General features: G+C 36.9%; 1 protein-coding gene across 1 annotated transcript in view; it reads left to right on the top strand.

The window, feature by feature from the left end:
- The window catches only part of CENPF (centromere protein F), an 82,829-nt gene that overhangs the window by 13,509 nt on the left and 52,530 nt on the right, over window positions 1–16,790 (top strand). The window contains exons 4-8 of the mRNA XM_027871141.1: window positions 638–753; window positions 3,424–3,515; window positions 6,772–7,063; window positions 10,798–11,000; window positions 14,365–14,490. Coding sequence (XP_027726942.1) covers window positions 638–753; window positions 3,424–3,515; window positions 6,772–7,063; window positions 10,798–11,000; window positions 14,365–14,490 — 829 coding nt within the window. The remainder of the gene's footprint in view (window positions 1–637; window positions 754–3,423; window positions 3,516–6,771; window positions 7,064–10,797; window positions 11,001–14,364; window positions 14,491–16,790) is intronic.

Here is a 16,790-nt window from a genome sequence, read left to right as displayed (position 1 = left end):
GATAGTAGGTACTTATAAATGTGAATCTATGGATTTGATTGCCTGAGTACCTTGTAATACTAATTGGTTCTTTGAGAATGAAGAGCCTTCTAGGTTAATTTGTTGTTATTGTTCAGTCTTATGTAACTTTTGGTGCCCCCATTTGGGTTTTCTTGACAGAGAAATTGGAGTGGTTTGCCATTTCCTTCTTCAGCTCATTTTACAGATGAAACTGAGGCAAAGAAGGTTAAGTGACTAGTGCAGGGTCACACAGCTAGTAAGTGTTTGAGGCCATATTTGAGTTCAGAAAGACAGTTTGCCTGACTCCGGGTCCAGCATTCTATCCATTGCATCACCTAGCTGCCCAGGTTAATGTTATTTATGTAATATTCAAATAATATATTCCTTTTTCTTTTCATGGTCTTATAAATGTTGCGGTGTAATTTTGTTGGTATTTTAAAAATAATAACAAAATGTCGGACATTATGTTGGTTTTTTCAGTTTGTGTTTTGGAATAGTCAAATGTAATTTGTAATATCAAAATTTTTTAGGTTTCAGTCTTTTAGATGATGTATAGGTAATTAGAAATGTATCGTTTCTGTAATTCATCTGTTGTTTTCTATAATTAGAGCACATTTCAAAATTCCTTTTCTAACAGATGTAAATCCGAACTTGAGAGAAGCCAACTGGCAGTGTTGCCCGGAGATGTCTCGACACTAAACAGTACACCACAGAAGAGTTCTGCTGCTTCTGTACAGTCAAGTCACCAAAGTGGTATGGAATTGATACTTGGGTTGTAAGAGCTTAGTGCAAGAGCCTCAGACAAAAGATAGAGTGTGAGAAATGTACTAGAATTCCAGCATGCAATCCTACCTGAGGTTTTCTTTCCTTACTTTCCTCCATAATAGGACGTAACTTAGAGTTACTGGACTCTTAGCTCTACTTCTCTTAGTGTCTTCATCTGCGTGTGTGCGTGCATGTGTGTATGTGTGTATGAGAGAGACTGAGCACATGTGTATGTGCATCAGATTTTCAGTAGGCCTTTTTTTCCCCCTTCTACCCTTCTCTATTTGTCCTGTCTAGCTTCCAGAAATCCCACATTTTACCCATCTGGACCATACATGTAAACAAGCTCTTCTTTCTCTTGAGCTGTTTTGTTTCTGTCTTTCTGTCTCTAGGGCTTAGTATAGTATCTGGCAAATATAGTATCAAGGAAAAGCATAATAAATGGTTTTTGAATTGAACTAAGGGAAAATGACCAAAAAAAAAAAAAAAAAGAATTTGTGTAACAGGTTGGAGGATCTTGGTTGGGACAACTAACCTGTTCTTGCTCATATCTAAATTATCTCTTCATGTTCAGCTGTTATGCTCATTTTAGAGAAGAAGCTAGTCTCTAATTACTCCCTTCTAAGGGCCAATTCTCGCTTCTGTTATTTTCCAGGTCAAAGCTCTTGTCCTTATTGTCTTTGCTACCAGTTTTTGGGATCAGAGTGCATGTAGGCCATATTATTTTTTAGCCCATTTGAATAATTGGGAAAGACTGACATCCCTTGGGTTCTATAAAAACATTTCACATCCATCTTAGCCCAGTTACCATCTCTAAGCACTTCTCTCTGCTCAGTTTGAGTTATGGTTCACATTTCCCATCCTGTTACCTCCCCTTCTCCTAGGTGTCTATCCAGAGTCCCCACAATTTTACAACACATATACAGCAATAACAAAATGTCTTTTCCAGCAACATTTTGAGAATGATCATTTCATCACAATTTCCTCCAGCTTAGAAAAGCAATGTACAGAAATTGTTGATTGAATGATTTAGTTTGAGTATATTTGCTTTTCTGTGTTCAGCACAAGATATTTCTCCAAACTTTAGCAAGCAGGTGTTTTAGAGACCTATTCCTATAGCTCATATTTTTTTCTCCTGCAATGGCTTCCAGAAAAAAAACAAAGCAACAAAAACAAAAACCTATCCTCCTTCCAAATGAAAAACATTTCTCATCTGTAATACATGTTTTACAAGCAGCTGCTTTGTAAATCTGTCCTCACAAGTAATTATTGGCAGTGTACAATCTCATACTTAAGCATCTGTATCCACAAATTAAACAGAAGAAGATAGTTTGTTAATTCAAGTTTACTTAGGGAAAAGGAATAAATATTTATATAGTGCCACTATGTGCCAGGCCCTGCTTGCTGAGCAATTTTTACAAATATTATCTCCTTTGATCCTCACAACAACTCTGTGAGGTAAGTGTTATTATTGTCTTAGTTTTATAGTTGAAAAAACTGAGGCAAACAGTTAGTACATGACTCGCTCAGGGTTACACAGTAAGTATATGAGACCAGAGTTAAAGTCAGCTCTTCTCACTGTAGGCTCCAGTGCTCCATCCGTTGTACCACCAGCTGCTTCTATTTATTTATTTATTTATTTTTGGTTTTGTTTTTGTTTTTAGGCAATTGGGGTTAAGTGACTTGCCCAGGGTCACACAGCTAATAAGTGTCAAGTGTTTAGTCTGAGACCACATTTGAACTCAGGTCCTCCTGACTTCAGCGCCAGTGCTCTATCCATTGCACCACCTAGCTGCCCCAGCTGCTTCTGTTTATACTCTTTACCCTTTTCCCTGAAAGGAAGGATGTGAAAACACTGAAGTAAAAGTCTTAGATTTTAGGTCAGAGCACTTCACTAACTTAATTTCGAAGTAAAAAAAAGAATGAGAAAACCTGCAGTTTTAAAAAGAACAGGTCTCTTTTTCTAATTCCAAGTTTTCTTTCTAGGGTGAACGAGGTTTGTGAAAATGTAGTGGCAAGATCCTTGAATAGGAATTTGTGAGACCCTAATCCCAGTCCTTACTCTGACAGTAGTAATTAGCTGTATAATCTTGAAAAGTGCATTTTCAGGGGCAGCTAGGTGGCACAGCGGATAAAGCTCTGGCCTTGGAGTCAGAAGGACCTGAGTTCAAATCTGACTTCAGACGCTTGAAACTTACTAGCTTGTGTGACCCTGGGCAAGTCACTTAACCCTGATTGCCTCATTCAAAAAAAAAAGTGCATTTTCAGTTTATTTTTTTAACCTCATATATTTAAATGGATAACACTGAATATAATTGTTTATAAAAGATTAAACTAGGTCTTGTTATGAAATTAAAAATTGAGATCTGACCTCTAATCTTAACATTGTATGTCTTTAGAAAGGAATTTTGATATTTTCTGCGTGCAGCCCTTGAGAAGTTTTTCTGAAACCTTTGTTCATAGTATCTTTCTATATATTTTTAAAGTACTTTTGAGTAATTTAATAGTTTTCTTGTCATGACAAAATCATTTTGTTTTCATTTGGAATTTGAAGTGTTAGTTTTTTGATTCTCAAGTATTGGGATGGATACTTGATGGATTTTACTTTGAACTGAAATGCTATTCCTGAAATTAGTTGTGTTCCACACCTGTTTTTAGCTTCCAGGTACGAAGAACTGCAGGAAAAATACAGTAAAGAAGTTGAAGAACGAAAAAGGTTAGAGGAAGAAGTAAAAGCTTTACAAATTAAAGTAAGTGAATTCTTTGAAATACATAACTCAAAAAACCTGTTTTGTTATAGTTTAGTATAAGATTAGAATGTATTTTCCCCCAGTTGTTGACAGATTTTTATTTACTTAGAAAAGTAAGTTACTTGCTATTGGTCATATACATTATTTTACATGAAAAATGGGAATTATTTAAGAGTCAGATGCAAAATAAGAAATTAAGGGTAATAACAGGAATGGTTAGTCTTTATCCCCACATATAAATCCTAATGGAAACATTAAAAAAAACCCCAGAGTTTAGTTTACATACTTATATTCAACTCTGGAGCTATTTTTCTAGACAGTGAGATGTAACAAATGGAAGAATGCTCGGGAAGGCCGAGCTCTCACTGGCTTGATTTGTTGGCTTGAGCAGGTTGCTTCACGTGTTTTGTTACTTGTAGAAAGTGTTCTTCACATTTATTTCAGGCATATTGCTTTCTTATAATGCCTCTTCCATTTTATATTTGTGAATTTGATTTTTTTTTTTAAACCGAAGATTTTATGCTAGCCTACTGAAATCTTTTTGGGTCTTGACTTTGTTGTCCAATGTGCCAGTTTTGTATAATCTCAAGATCTGACAGGTATACTGTCTATGCTTCTATCCAGTTCATTGATAAAATTCTTGAGCATAACAGAGCCAAACACAGATTACTGGGGTACTCTGCTGAGACCTCCTGCCAAGTTGACATTGAATCATTAGTGACTACTACTTGGCAGTTCCAAATCTGGCTAATTATATTATCGTCTTGCCAGCATCTTCCATCTTTTCCATAAGAATGGTATGAAAAACATTGTCAAATGCTTTCCTAAAATTGAGGTAAAATATATTTACAGCATTCTTCTGATTTGCCAGTTTTGTAACCCTGTCAAAAAAGGCAACAAATTAGTTTGGCATAACCTGCTCTTGATGAAGCTATCTTGGTTCTTTGTAATTGCCTCTTTCCTAGATGTTCACCACCCATCTCTTTATTGATCCCTTGTAGAATTTCCTTGAGGGAGACTATGGAGATTCTTAACATTTTTTGTCTTTGGTTCCTTTGCCTGTCTGGTGGTGAAGCCTACAGACTTCTCAGCATAATTTTTTTTAAATGTGTAAGATAAAATATATGAGATTACAGTGGAAAACAGTTATATCAAAATATAGTTATCGAAAAAAAACCAAAACAAATTCCTGGAGTGTAGGTTAGAAACTTTAGGTAGTTCAGAATTGTAGATTCTCTCTTTTTTTGAAGGTTGGTATTCTTGTCGTTTCCAAGTACCTTTCCTATTTTCCATTATCTTTCAGATATCAGCAATAGTGGGTTAACAGTCACGTACATCTCTGCCAGTTTTTTCAATACCAGGGAATTTAGTTCACTCAAGTCAGAGAAGTTAAATTCATCAAGGGCATCTAAATGTTCTCACTTACTTTGTGTACCAAGATTCCTTTTTAGCCATTTTCATTCTCTTTTTCAGTGCATGGTCATTCTACTTGACAGACAAAAAACAGAATGAAAATTTAAAATTGATCATTTCTAGTTCTGCCTTTTCCCTGTTGTCATTTCACAGTTTTTTCCCCCTGCGATGGGTCTACCCTTTCTGCTGGGCCTCTTTTTTCCCCTCTTAGCATAGCTAACAAACACTTCTTTATTGCCTATCATTGTCACCTTCACCCCATTCTGAGCTTTATCAGTTCTGACACCGACAGCCAGGTGCCAAACTTAGTCTCTTGCATATATGAATTAATAAATGAAAAGTATTTATTAATAAATGCTTACAGTGCACTAAGTAGCTTATTAAATGCTGGGGAAGCAAATATAAAAAGCATGGTGGGCCTCACTGTTAAGGAGCTAGGGGAAGACAGTATAAAGTCAAGTTATGGCTGGGGAAGGATGTTGTGACCAGAGGATTCACAGGTGGAATGAATTGATTCATAGGACAATTGATTAACCATATCATTTCCAAGAGTTTGGAAAGTGGGAGGGGGTTAGTGGTGACATTTTAAGTTGTAATAGTGTCAGAAGATGATCTGAGTACATTAGGGTCTGGGGGGGTGCCCAGATATGGTGAACTTTCACCAGCTATGAACACGAGTCTCCGTGATCGGAGCTGGAGTTGTGAGTCTGAGAAGGAGGGTGACATGGCACGAAGATAGCTGTGGGTGCATCATAGTGGGTCTGCAAGTACAGAGATATGAGCAGCCCAATGACACAGGTACTCAGGGCCCCAGGGTGGAGGGGGAAGGTGGATTGCAGCAACGTGGCAGGAATGTGACTCGTACATGGTGGATAATTCTTAAGCTTTCACTTAGATCTAATTAATCTGTTTAATGAAGGGGGAACTTACTGTATCTGTGCTATATTATATCTTAAGTTGGAAACTATAATGCACACAAATATTTCCTTTCCAGAGGAAATTAAGGAGGGTCTTATCTATTACCATTTGGCCTATCTTATTCTGACAAAGCAAGTCTTTGTAATTGTCAGCTCTGCCAAACCACAGGTTTGCTCCAAGATAACTGGACATAAGGCTATTGTCCATCTCTTTCCACTATAGAATGAGAATCATGTCTTGTGTAGAAGTGAATGTCTCTCTTACTTACTCCCATGTATATCCTCCTTATATCCTCCTTATATTTCTTGGTCAGCTCTGTTGTCCCAAATCTTTCTCTTTTCATTTGCTGGCACTGTGCACCCAGGGGCGGTGAGTGCTCTTGATCCATCCGTTCTCCCCACTTTTGAGGGCTCATAGAGGCCTCACTTTATAGTTGTGATATAGCCCCCTACATGTATATGATTATATAAATATATCAGAGTGCCCATTACTGCCTTGGGATTTACTTCCAAAAGGAATGATTATCCAGCTATATAATAAACTTTGATTAACCTATCTGTTAACAAGAGTGTGATCTTTTATGTGACATGATACTGTTACTTGATCTCATTGCATCATCTGTCTGTATTTTGAAAATTAAGTTGTTTGATGAGTTCCTTGTGCATTATACCTTGGTCTGATTGGATGCAACTTAATTGTGCTTTATAGATGTTTCTCTCCCAAATATTGAAATGCTGATACAGGTTCATCTGTAGAAAAGAAAGTCGATGTTGATATTTTTGATTCTTAATGGTAATTTAAACCTGGTTGTTTAAGAAATCTGCTAATACATCAGTGGTTGTGACTGTTATTTAAAGATAAGCAGCCTTGAATATGGAGACTTTTTAAAAGAAGTCTTTAGCTGTTTTTTATTATCTTTTCGTAGAAAGCAAGTAAGACAGTTCTCCCAAACACCATGAGTCATAGGGAAATTGCTCGGCATCAGTCTTCTTCATCAGTGTTCTCATGGCAACAAGAAAAGACACCTACTCATTCAGCTAATGCTCAAGAAACTCCCTTTAGGAGAGGTCTTACTGCCTTACACATTCCTTGGGAACAAGAAACAACACCTAATAGGATGTCAAGTTGGCAAACGGAGAAGAAAGATACTAATTGTAGTTTCCATGAGAACCAGAGTAATCCTCACCTACTGGATCAGATAAAAGCTCAGAATCAAGGTAATTATTAAATTTTTAAAGTTTAACTTGCAACATGAGTCTTGGAAAACTTTTAAAAGTGATTCTAGAAGTACTTTACTAGAAGTATCAAAAAGTTTCAAGTGTTAGAATGGGCCTGAGACATAACCTTTAAAGTTGGGAATAACATCCCTTCATTTAGTAGATGAGGAAACTGACATGGAATGAAGTGATCTTTCTTTCCCACTTGTTAATGGTAGAGTTGGGATTAGACTTCAGGTCTCCTCTGACTCCTAGCCAGTAAAATTTTCACTCTACAGTATATCCTGTTATTACTTTGGAGAGCTTGATAACATTTTATTTTTTGAACTTTTAATTTTTTTTTCAAGTAACAAGCATTTTCTCTTTCTCTCACCTACTACTCCCACATTTGACAAAAGAAAAAAACAGAATCCTTGTAACAAATATGCATAGTCAAGCAAAACAGATTCCCTCATTGGCCATGTCCAAAAATAAACATCTCATTTTGATTTTTGAATCTATCACATCTGTTAGGACATTTGGGTAGGATACTTTATCACTGGGCCTCTGTAATTGTGATTGGTCATTGCATTATTTAGAGTTCCTAAGTCTTTCACATCTGTTCTTTGCAGTGTTTTTGTTTTTGATCAGTTGTTCTCCTGATTCTACTTGCCCCATTACATCAATTCATATAAATCTTTCCAGGTTCTTCTGAAATTCTCCCTTTAATCATTTGTTTTGGCACAGTATTATTCTATTAACTTACTATAATTTGTGCAGCCATCCTCCAGTTGATGGGCACCACTTTAATTCCTAGTTCTTTGTCACCACAAAAAGAGGTGCTACAAATATTTGTGTACATATCCGTTCCTTTTCATTTTTCTTTGGGGCATTGGACTAGTAGTGATATTGCTGGATCAAAGAGTATGTACAGTTTAGCGATTTTGAGTATTGAGTTCCCTATTGCTTTCTACAATGGTTGGACCAGTTCACAGCTCCACAACGTATTGTAATTTGCCTTTTTTCACTCAATATTTTGTCCTTGTCCCTTTTTTTTTGGTCATCTTTGCCTAGCTGATAGTTGTGAGATGGAACCTCAGAGTTGCTTTGATTTGCATTTTTCTAATTAGTTGTGTCCTGCTTCAGCCACTTAATAGCTGTGTGACCCTAGGCAAGTTGCTTTATGTCTCTTCCACCTATTTTCTCATCTGTAAAATAGGGATGATTAAAAAAAATAATAGAATTGTGAGGATCAAGTTCATTGAGATAAGATATGTAAATCACTTTTAAAAACATTCAAGCACTCTAAGTGCTAGTTATTATATTAGTAGTGATTCAGAACATTTTTTTTTAATATGACTTCAGGTAGCTTGAATTTTGTCCTTTGAAAACTTCTTGTTTAGAGAGTTAATTTCTTGTACATAGCCACATAAGCCAAATTCCTGATCTTTCTGTGGAAGGCTGTCCTTTGCTACTGTCCTTTGCTTTGTTTTTGTTTATTTTTTGGGGAATGTATTGTCTTTATATATAAGATGTTCTGAATTCTCTCAGTAAGCAGGTGTCTATGTTTTCTCAGAGTATTAGGGATGAGTTACATTGAGTAATTCACATTCCTTTCTGTGACCAAAGTCTCCAACTTTGATAGTTACTAGACAAGTTTGGATGCAGTTGCCTATATGGGAATCAAATACTTGACCTTATCTTCATTAACACAATGTTGCAGTTAACTGTCAAGTGACTCAGGTGTCATTTTTGAAATGACTTGTTGAATATACTTTTAATAAAAATAATATTACTATGTAATAATATTATATAATTTATAATTTTATATAATAAATAATCACAGCTATGCTTTATATATCACTTTTCCATCTTGCAAAACAACTTAAATAATAATTATCTCACTTGAATGGCACAATTCTGTTAGTTCAGTTAAAGAGGAAAAGTGACTTGCACATGGGCACACAGCTAGGTAAGTGTCAGAGGCAGGATTTGAACCCAGGTCCTAATGACTCCAAGGTCAGTCCTCCTTCCACTATGCCACAATGGTCTTCATAATGCTGTGATGTCCAGATTTCAGTGATGTTAGAAATGTCATGCAGTTCCAGTGCTATTAGATTCAAGTTTGTGTTCTTTGGTAGTAGTGTGGTTGTATAGGTGTATGGGGAGGGGAGGGGAGGGGAGACCAGAGATTTCTAATTTTGTCAATTTGAAGGTACAGAAACCTCTTTAGCTTCTTGATTGAGATAGCTACCTGAGATAAGTTAGTCATCACTTAGAATTAATTTTTTGGTGCAAAAATACTAAATTTTACCAGTGTAGTACTTCTCATATCAATAATAAGGATAATAAATACCATTTAGATAGCATCTACTGTATGCAAGACACTCAGCGCTATCTGATTTGTTCTTTACAACAACCTTGTGAGGTAGGTGCTATTATTATCCCCATTTTGCAATTGAGAAAACTGAGACAGACAGAGGTTGAATGACTTGTCCAAGGTCAAACAGCTTGTAAGTGTCTGACACTTGATGTGAACTTGAATCTTGACTCCAGGCCCAATGCTCTATTCATTATGCCACCTAACTGCCTCATATGGTTGTAATTTTTAATATTTTAGTTTACTTCTCCCCCATCCCATACTTCCCTGCTCAAATTTATTCCTGATGCCAGACAGGTTCTTTTCACTTCCCAGCCTGTGACACATTGCCTGTCCTGCAGAGATGCTTACATTACCACTCCCTCCAGACCTTTTCTTCTTTCCCTTCACTTTCCCAGCAAGGAGAAAGGAAGTGGGGTGGGGTTTGGAGATGGGCACAATGAATGCTTTATGCTGCCCTATACCCTACTTTTCTGTTTGCCCTCTCACTAGAAAGGATAACTTCACCCCTATGTTATTGTGTCCTCCCCACTCCCTCCATCCCCCCCAGTCTCAGTGAAAAAAGCTAAAGACAAAAATGAGCGGAGGGCTGTCATGGGTGGTGGTGGTGGTGGTGGTGACTGTTTCTGCTACATATTCTCTTTCCATGCTGTGTCCGTAGGCACTGGGTGTCAGCCTTACCTGTTGGCGGCTGCACATTTTGTACAAACAGGGCCTCAGATAAAGCAGTTTATCACAAATAGTGTGTGGGTATATTTCCTTGGGTCTGTAAGACTGGTATATGTTATTTTGATAATGAGATGCTAACTAGGTCCACAAAATGTAGGGTCCCATAGATGTGCTTAGATCATTTCTGACCACATCATTTCCCACCAGGAACTTGAATAGAAGATCTTGTTTCCTTGCCACATCTCAGTTCTAGGAGAGGAAAAGGAGTGGCGCCTACAGAGAGGAGAATAAGGGCCATGTGAACTCAAGGCCCCCATGTAGGGTGGTGCTCAATATATTTTAATTTTGCATTTCCTTTGCAATGTAGAAACACTGCAGTGCTTCGGAGAAAAGCCACATTTCAATTAAAAGTACGATTTTGGCAGTCAAAAATCTTTTCTAAATGTTTTTCATTTGTGTAGAAATAAGAACTCTATCTTGTTTCCTTTATGGTAGTTGAATATGGGAGAGAATGGAAAAGAAAATATTGCAATTTAATCCCATTTTTTATTTATGTTGCATTCAGATTAAATGGTCTAAGGTGAAATTAATTAATTGCAAACTAGTTTGTAAAGTTGTAAGTTGTAAAGTTCAAGTGAAAGATGTATTGTTAATCTAAAGTTTTCAGTGTGCTTATTTTGTGTTTTTTGTGTCTGTGTGATTTAAGAGTTAAGGTGCAAAGTTAATGAATTGGAACATCGATTGCAAGGACAAGAAAAAGACATAAAAGGACACATGAATAAATGGCAAGAAACACAGCTCCAACTGGAGAAAACAAAATTGGAGTTAACGGAAAAAGAGAAAGTTTTGAACAAAACTAGGGATGAACTGATGAGATTAACAGCACAATTTGATCAGGCAACTGCCAAGGTACTTCTGGATGGATGGGGTTTATTTTAAAATTTCCACTCGATTCATCATTCTTCTTCAAAAGTATTGTACAGCAAGAGACACTAAGTAAATGTTAGTAATTTCATTGGATAAAGCTGAATTATAGGAAAGCTTTGAAAGCCTCAGGACATGTGAGGTTTTAGTTTTTCGACTCACATGAAATTAAACTGCTCAGCTGATCTTCCAGTGTTTCATAGACATCGTAAAATCTTAGAATTAGAAGGAAACCTTGAGGTTAACCTAGTCAACCTTCCCACCTGTCTCCTCTTTAGTAGTTTAGTGTGAATATATGTTTTCTTCTTGAATATGTCTATTGATTTTTGCCCTTAATAAATGAATTTTTATTTTGTTAATTTTGATTAGAATTAGCTTCCACAAGAAGGGTGCCCAAGTTGATGAAGGGCATTGAGATAATTCCATTGAAGGACTTAGGAATGCTTAGTCTGGAGAAGAGAACATGATAGGTATCTTGAGTTAATTGGATTATCACTTAGAAGAGCTATTAGGTTTGTTTTACTTGACACTAGATAGCAGAATAAGCAATGGTTGTCAATTTCAGAGGGACTCTTTTCAGTTGAATGTAAGGAAGAACTTTAACAATTAGAACTCTCTGGAGGTCCTGGGTTCCAAAGATTTTTATTAAAGGATGGATAAACACTTCTTTGTGATGTTGAAAAGGGGATTCTTGTTAAAATATGGGTTGGACTCAATAGTCCATGAACTCTTTTTCATCTCTGTATTTCTGTAATAAGGTAGTGAAGACTTGATAACTGAATGAGAGTAGGTGAAAGATAAGAGAATCGATGATGACCGAGGTTAGGAAGTTGGATGACTTTTGAGCATGCCTGATGATACCTACAACAGAAATTAGAAACCTCGGTGACCAGTTATGGTGGTATGTCTAACAGCAAAATTAATATTTGGAGGACCAAATTTGGTGCTGGAGTAGAGAAGATCTAGTCTGTTTTAGACATGTTGAATTTGAGGTCTTGGTGAGATGTTCAACAGTGAGTTGACATGGTATTGATGCTTTGGAGAGAGATTAGGGCTGGATATATAGTTTTGGGAGTTATTTGTGTAGATATGATAACTGAACATATGGAAACAGATGATTGAGACTGAGAAGAACAGAGGACCAGGACTGTATCTTGGGAGATACCAAGGAGGGGATGATGAGGGGAATGATGATCCAGCAGATGAAACTGAGAAGGCTTGGTCATCACTGGTAGGAGGAGAGCCAGAATAGAATATAGGATCCCAGGATTATTATAGATAGAAAGCAGAAAGAGACCTTTGAGGCCACCTATTCTAACCTTATTTTACGGATGAGGAAACAAACTCACAGATGTTAAATGACTTGTCTGAGGTCACTTAATAAGTGTAAGAGGCAGGATTTTGAACCCAGGTCTCTAGTGGTGGAAGGGTTATAGAGTGGGGTAGGGATAGTATCCAGTAAGTAGAAAAGCTGGAAAGATCTCAAAGTAGATAAGGGCTGGCAAAAGACCATCTGTTTTAGCATTTAAGAAATCATTGGTAAGCTTTGAGAGAGTAATTTCAGTAGTGGAGGAAGGGGTTTTGTTAAGCAAGATTACAGGGAGATGAGAAATGGGTGATGAAGTTAGGGAGTATAGAGAGTTCTTTCCAGTTAATTGATAGTGAAAAGTGATGATATTTCAGGGCATGGTGGGGTCATTTTAAGGATATGGGAGCTGAGAGGTTTGTTGTTATCAAGGATGAATCCTGTACATAGGGAGATAGTGAAGATGGCAACTGGGTTACCCTTTGGATAGAGTACTGGACCTGGGATCAGAAAGACCTAAGTTCACATGTAGCCTCAGACACTTACTAGCTGTGTGACACTGGGCAAGTCTTAACTTCTGTCTTGATTTCCTTGTCTATAAAATGGGCATAATAATGTCACTTCCAGAATCATTGTGAAGATGAAAGGACATAATTATAAAGTGCTTTACAAACTTTAGAGCACTGTATAAATGTTAGCTATGTAAGATGAGAGAGGAAATGATCAGTGGAAGGAAAGGAGACCCTGTATAAATCAACTTGGGAAGCTGTTTTTAAAATCCTCTATAATATATGAAATTACCATATTAGACTATTGCTAAAATATCAGACTCAAAATTTAAAAGGAAGTAAAGGAGCCCCCATATAAATTAACTTAGAAGCTCTTTGGTGCCGTTACCCCTTTTTATCTTCTTTCTCTGATGCACTCTGCAGTAGGAGTGTCCTGAAAAAATACATTTTGCGTAAATGTAGATTTTCACTTGGTTTGCTTAACAAACTAGAATACTGTACACTTTGGTTTATATTGATTTGTTAACTGACATTGAAATTCTTTATTTTGGATTAAATGACAGTTATTTTAGGTTTTTGTTTTCTTTTTTGTTTTCTTTTTTTAAGGCAATTGGGATTAAGTGACTTGCCCAGGGTCACATAGCTAGTAAGTGTCAAGTGTTTGGTCTGAGGCTGGATCTGAACTTAGGTCCTCCTGACTTCAGGGCCACTGCTCTATCCGCTGTGCCCCCTAGCTGCCCCTTAGGTTTTTCTTTTAGGTTAACTACAGACAGTTTCTGCTTTATATAAATTCATACTGTGCAAATTTGACTTTACATAAAGAATTTTGAAAGAAATTCTCATTCCCAAACCCTGTATTAACTATACTATACAGTACTGTGCTCTCTCCACTTCTGTCCCTCAGTTTGATGCACATTGGCCTCCCCCCCACAAAAGAAAAGCCCTAAAAATCTCATTTAAAAATCCCTCCAAGTGAAAGCTGAACAGACAGGTGGAGAGACCACCACCACCGAATCTGGGGCTTGGAGTGAGACTTCCAGCACTGAGAGAGGGCACCGTTGTCCCTCTCTACGGGTCTGTTTTTGTTCGTACATGTTTGGGTACCTACCACATGTCTGTTCCTGGCCCCTGCACCTCACTCATCCTTTCCTGTTTGTGTCTATGGCTGGCTGTGGTCCCCTGAGTGTTCCTTCTCCTGCTCCTGCTTCTCTGCCCCTGGCCACCACATGTCCTTGAACCGTGTGCGGGTTCCCTCTCTTCATGGGTACAGCTTCCTTCCTGCCTGCTTTCTGCTATGCCTGTGGGCAAATTTGCATTGCATAAAATCGTTTTTACAAAGACGTCTGTTTAACTGTCCACTTAGGTAAAGCAAGAAATGTCTGTATTTTATTTCATATTTCATGTTGTGTCTTCCACAACTCAGGACAAATTATTATTACCAAGAAAAGGAAACCCAATTGAAAAAAACACACTTTTCTCTATTTGATTTAGTTGAAGTTTTTATATTTTAGTGAATTATTTCATTTATTGGTAGTGTAAAACACTGGAGCAAAAGTTGAAAAAAATGTCTGAAGATTTGAGTTGCCAAAGACAAAATTCAGAAAGTACCCGATGCTCTTTGGAACAGAAGATCAAGGACAAAGAGAAGGTCTATCAGGAGGTAAGAAAAAAAGAACAATCTATTTACTATTCTTGGTGCATTTGTACATGGAGGGAGGTTTATAATTTTGAGCAGCTCTCTGGAATACATTCTGGTTTTAGTGGTCATGGCACTTTTAAGGCATGAGATTTCGGGAAAAAATTGAAGTCAACATGGTGTGATATGATAAGTGGAGAAATGGTTTTGTGATTCCAGTCAGCTCTTTATCATTTTTATGCTCATGTTCATTTTTTCACATCTTTCACAGAGTAGTTTGTAGAATAGGCAAGCAAAAATCCTTTCTATTTGTTGTTTTCAGTCTCTTTGGAGAGTTGTTAGAAGATAAGAAAAACCAGTGTTGCCTTTTTGAATCACGATTAACTGTATGGCCTGCCGGGAGATAAATTGTATTACATTTCCCAGCTTTTGTAGCTTGGAGTTTGCATAGCACATGGGGATTATTAAAGGAAAGGGCAGGTCAGACTTTTATGATAAGGAGAGTTGACAGTTTGCTTCTTTTAAGTTAAATTTGTGCATTAACATAATTTGTTTCTTTGTGATATAACCAGTATAAATGTTCATCTGTGATTATTCTGGTTATCAGAGTGGATTGGTAGCTCTTACAACTTCTACTTTTCTGAACTTTTTGAATAGTTTCTTGTTTACTTCTATCTTCAGTTTATATGTAATCTCACCATGTATCTACTCCTGCCATTGATTCAGATGGATCCATGTTCTCTCATTTTGTTCCACTCTTATTCATGTTCTCCCATAAATTTTCACTGGGCATCTATCAGTTGTGCTGGGAATTTTCATATAGGTCTCTTAACATACATGGATGCCACAATGTATGTTGAATTATGCATCACTTTATCCTTTGTTTTCATTGCATCATTAGCTCTTTTTTTCCCTTTATTGTTCCTCTTATCTTTTATGATGCATATTACTCAACTTCTTGTATGTTGGCTAAAGTCACTCTGTTGCTGTTGCTATCTGTAATTTATTCACTCTTTCTGCAAGTCTGTTGTTTGGGGTGTTCAAGAAGCAAACAATCCCTTAGGTTTGATTTTCTTTTTGAAAATGTTTCAAATTCTTCTTTATTATTGAATATTCCTTTTTTTATCTTGTATAGTTAAGCTCAGATTTATGGGATAAAAAGCTCTAATTCTTCTTCGCACAATTATTCCATTCCTTCATTTTTTCTAGAATAATATTGCGTTATTTAAGTATTGTTTCCTTTGTATTTGATCTTTTTCTTGATGCCTTGTGGAACTTGTTTCTTCATTGAATCATTAAATTTAACCACTGTGGGTCTTGGAGTTTGCAGCTGTGGGTTTTTTTTTTTTTTCTAGAGGCTATCTGTGAATTCTTTCAGTTGAAATTTCATTTTCTATGTTCAGAAGTTCTGGGCAGTGCTCTTCTATCATTTCCTTCATTATGGTGTTAAGGTTTTTTATCCTGTAGTGTTCTTCTGGAAGATCTATGAGCCTTATGTTGTTTCTATTGTCTGTCTTCAATATCTATGTATTTTGCTTGCATAGTGAACATGTTTTTCAATCTTTTTGTCTGCTCTTTTGTTTCTTTGGTGAGGTCTGTCATTACAGATTCAAATTTTTTGATTCTGTTCATTATTTTTGCTGAGCAGGACATAAATTCTGTTCTCATAATTCTTATTTCTCTTTTAAACTACTCAAGAGCAGCATATTGTAAATCCACGTTCTCCTCAAATTCCATGGGGTCCTCTGTCTCATATAATGTTGGATCATTTTCCTTCATTTCTCGCTGTATTTATAGATGCCTGTTTTTTTTTTTGTTTTGTTTTGTTTTTGTTTTTTAACTAGATCTGGATGCCGTATTTCCTTCTGTTACTGTTTTTCTTGTGATTTTTCTGTTTATGTTCTGTTTCTGTTTGAGATTTCTTCTTCCTGAAATCTTTGGTATTTTCAGTTGTCTACTCTCACCCCCTTTCATTTTCCTTACTATTCACTTCCTGATTCCCTGCCTTCTGATTGTGGTTTCCTTGGGGATGGATCTCAAAGCTTCTTAGTTTTTAGCCACAATGGGCAATTCAAAGTTCTCTGTTCCAGCTGACTTTTGAGTGGTCCAAACTGGCTCCAGCTGGATACTAGGCTCTTTTCTCAGGCTTGGTGGAGTGCTGCACAGCATTCTACAGGCAGAGTGTCCTGTCTTAGTAACCTGTCCCATTTCTTCTGTTCCTAAGTTCTCTGGAAGTTCAAAGCATTGCAGTACTGGTACTTCTGGGTTGCAATCCCCAATCAGGTTTTTGCTTCTGAAGGACTATGGCCACATGTTGGTTGTTG

This window comes from Vombatus ursinus, unplaced genomic scaffold, assembly GCF_900497805.2.
Source record: "Vombatus ursinus unplaced genomic scaffold, bare-nosed wombat genome assembly UNPS02014798.1, whole genome shotgun sequence".
Lineage (NCBI taxonomy): Eukaryota > Metazoa > Chordata > Mammalia > Diprotodontia > Vombatidae > Vombatus > Vombatus ursinus.
This window is presented reverse-complemented; position numbering and strand designations above follow the sequence as displayed.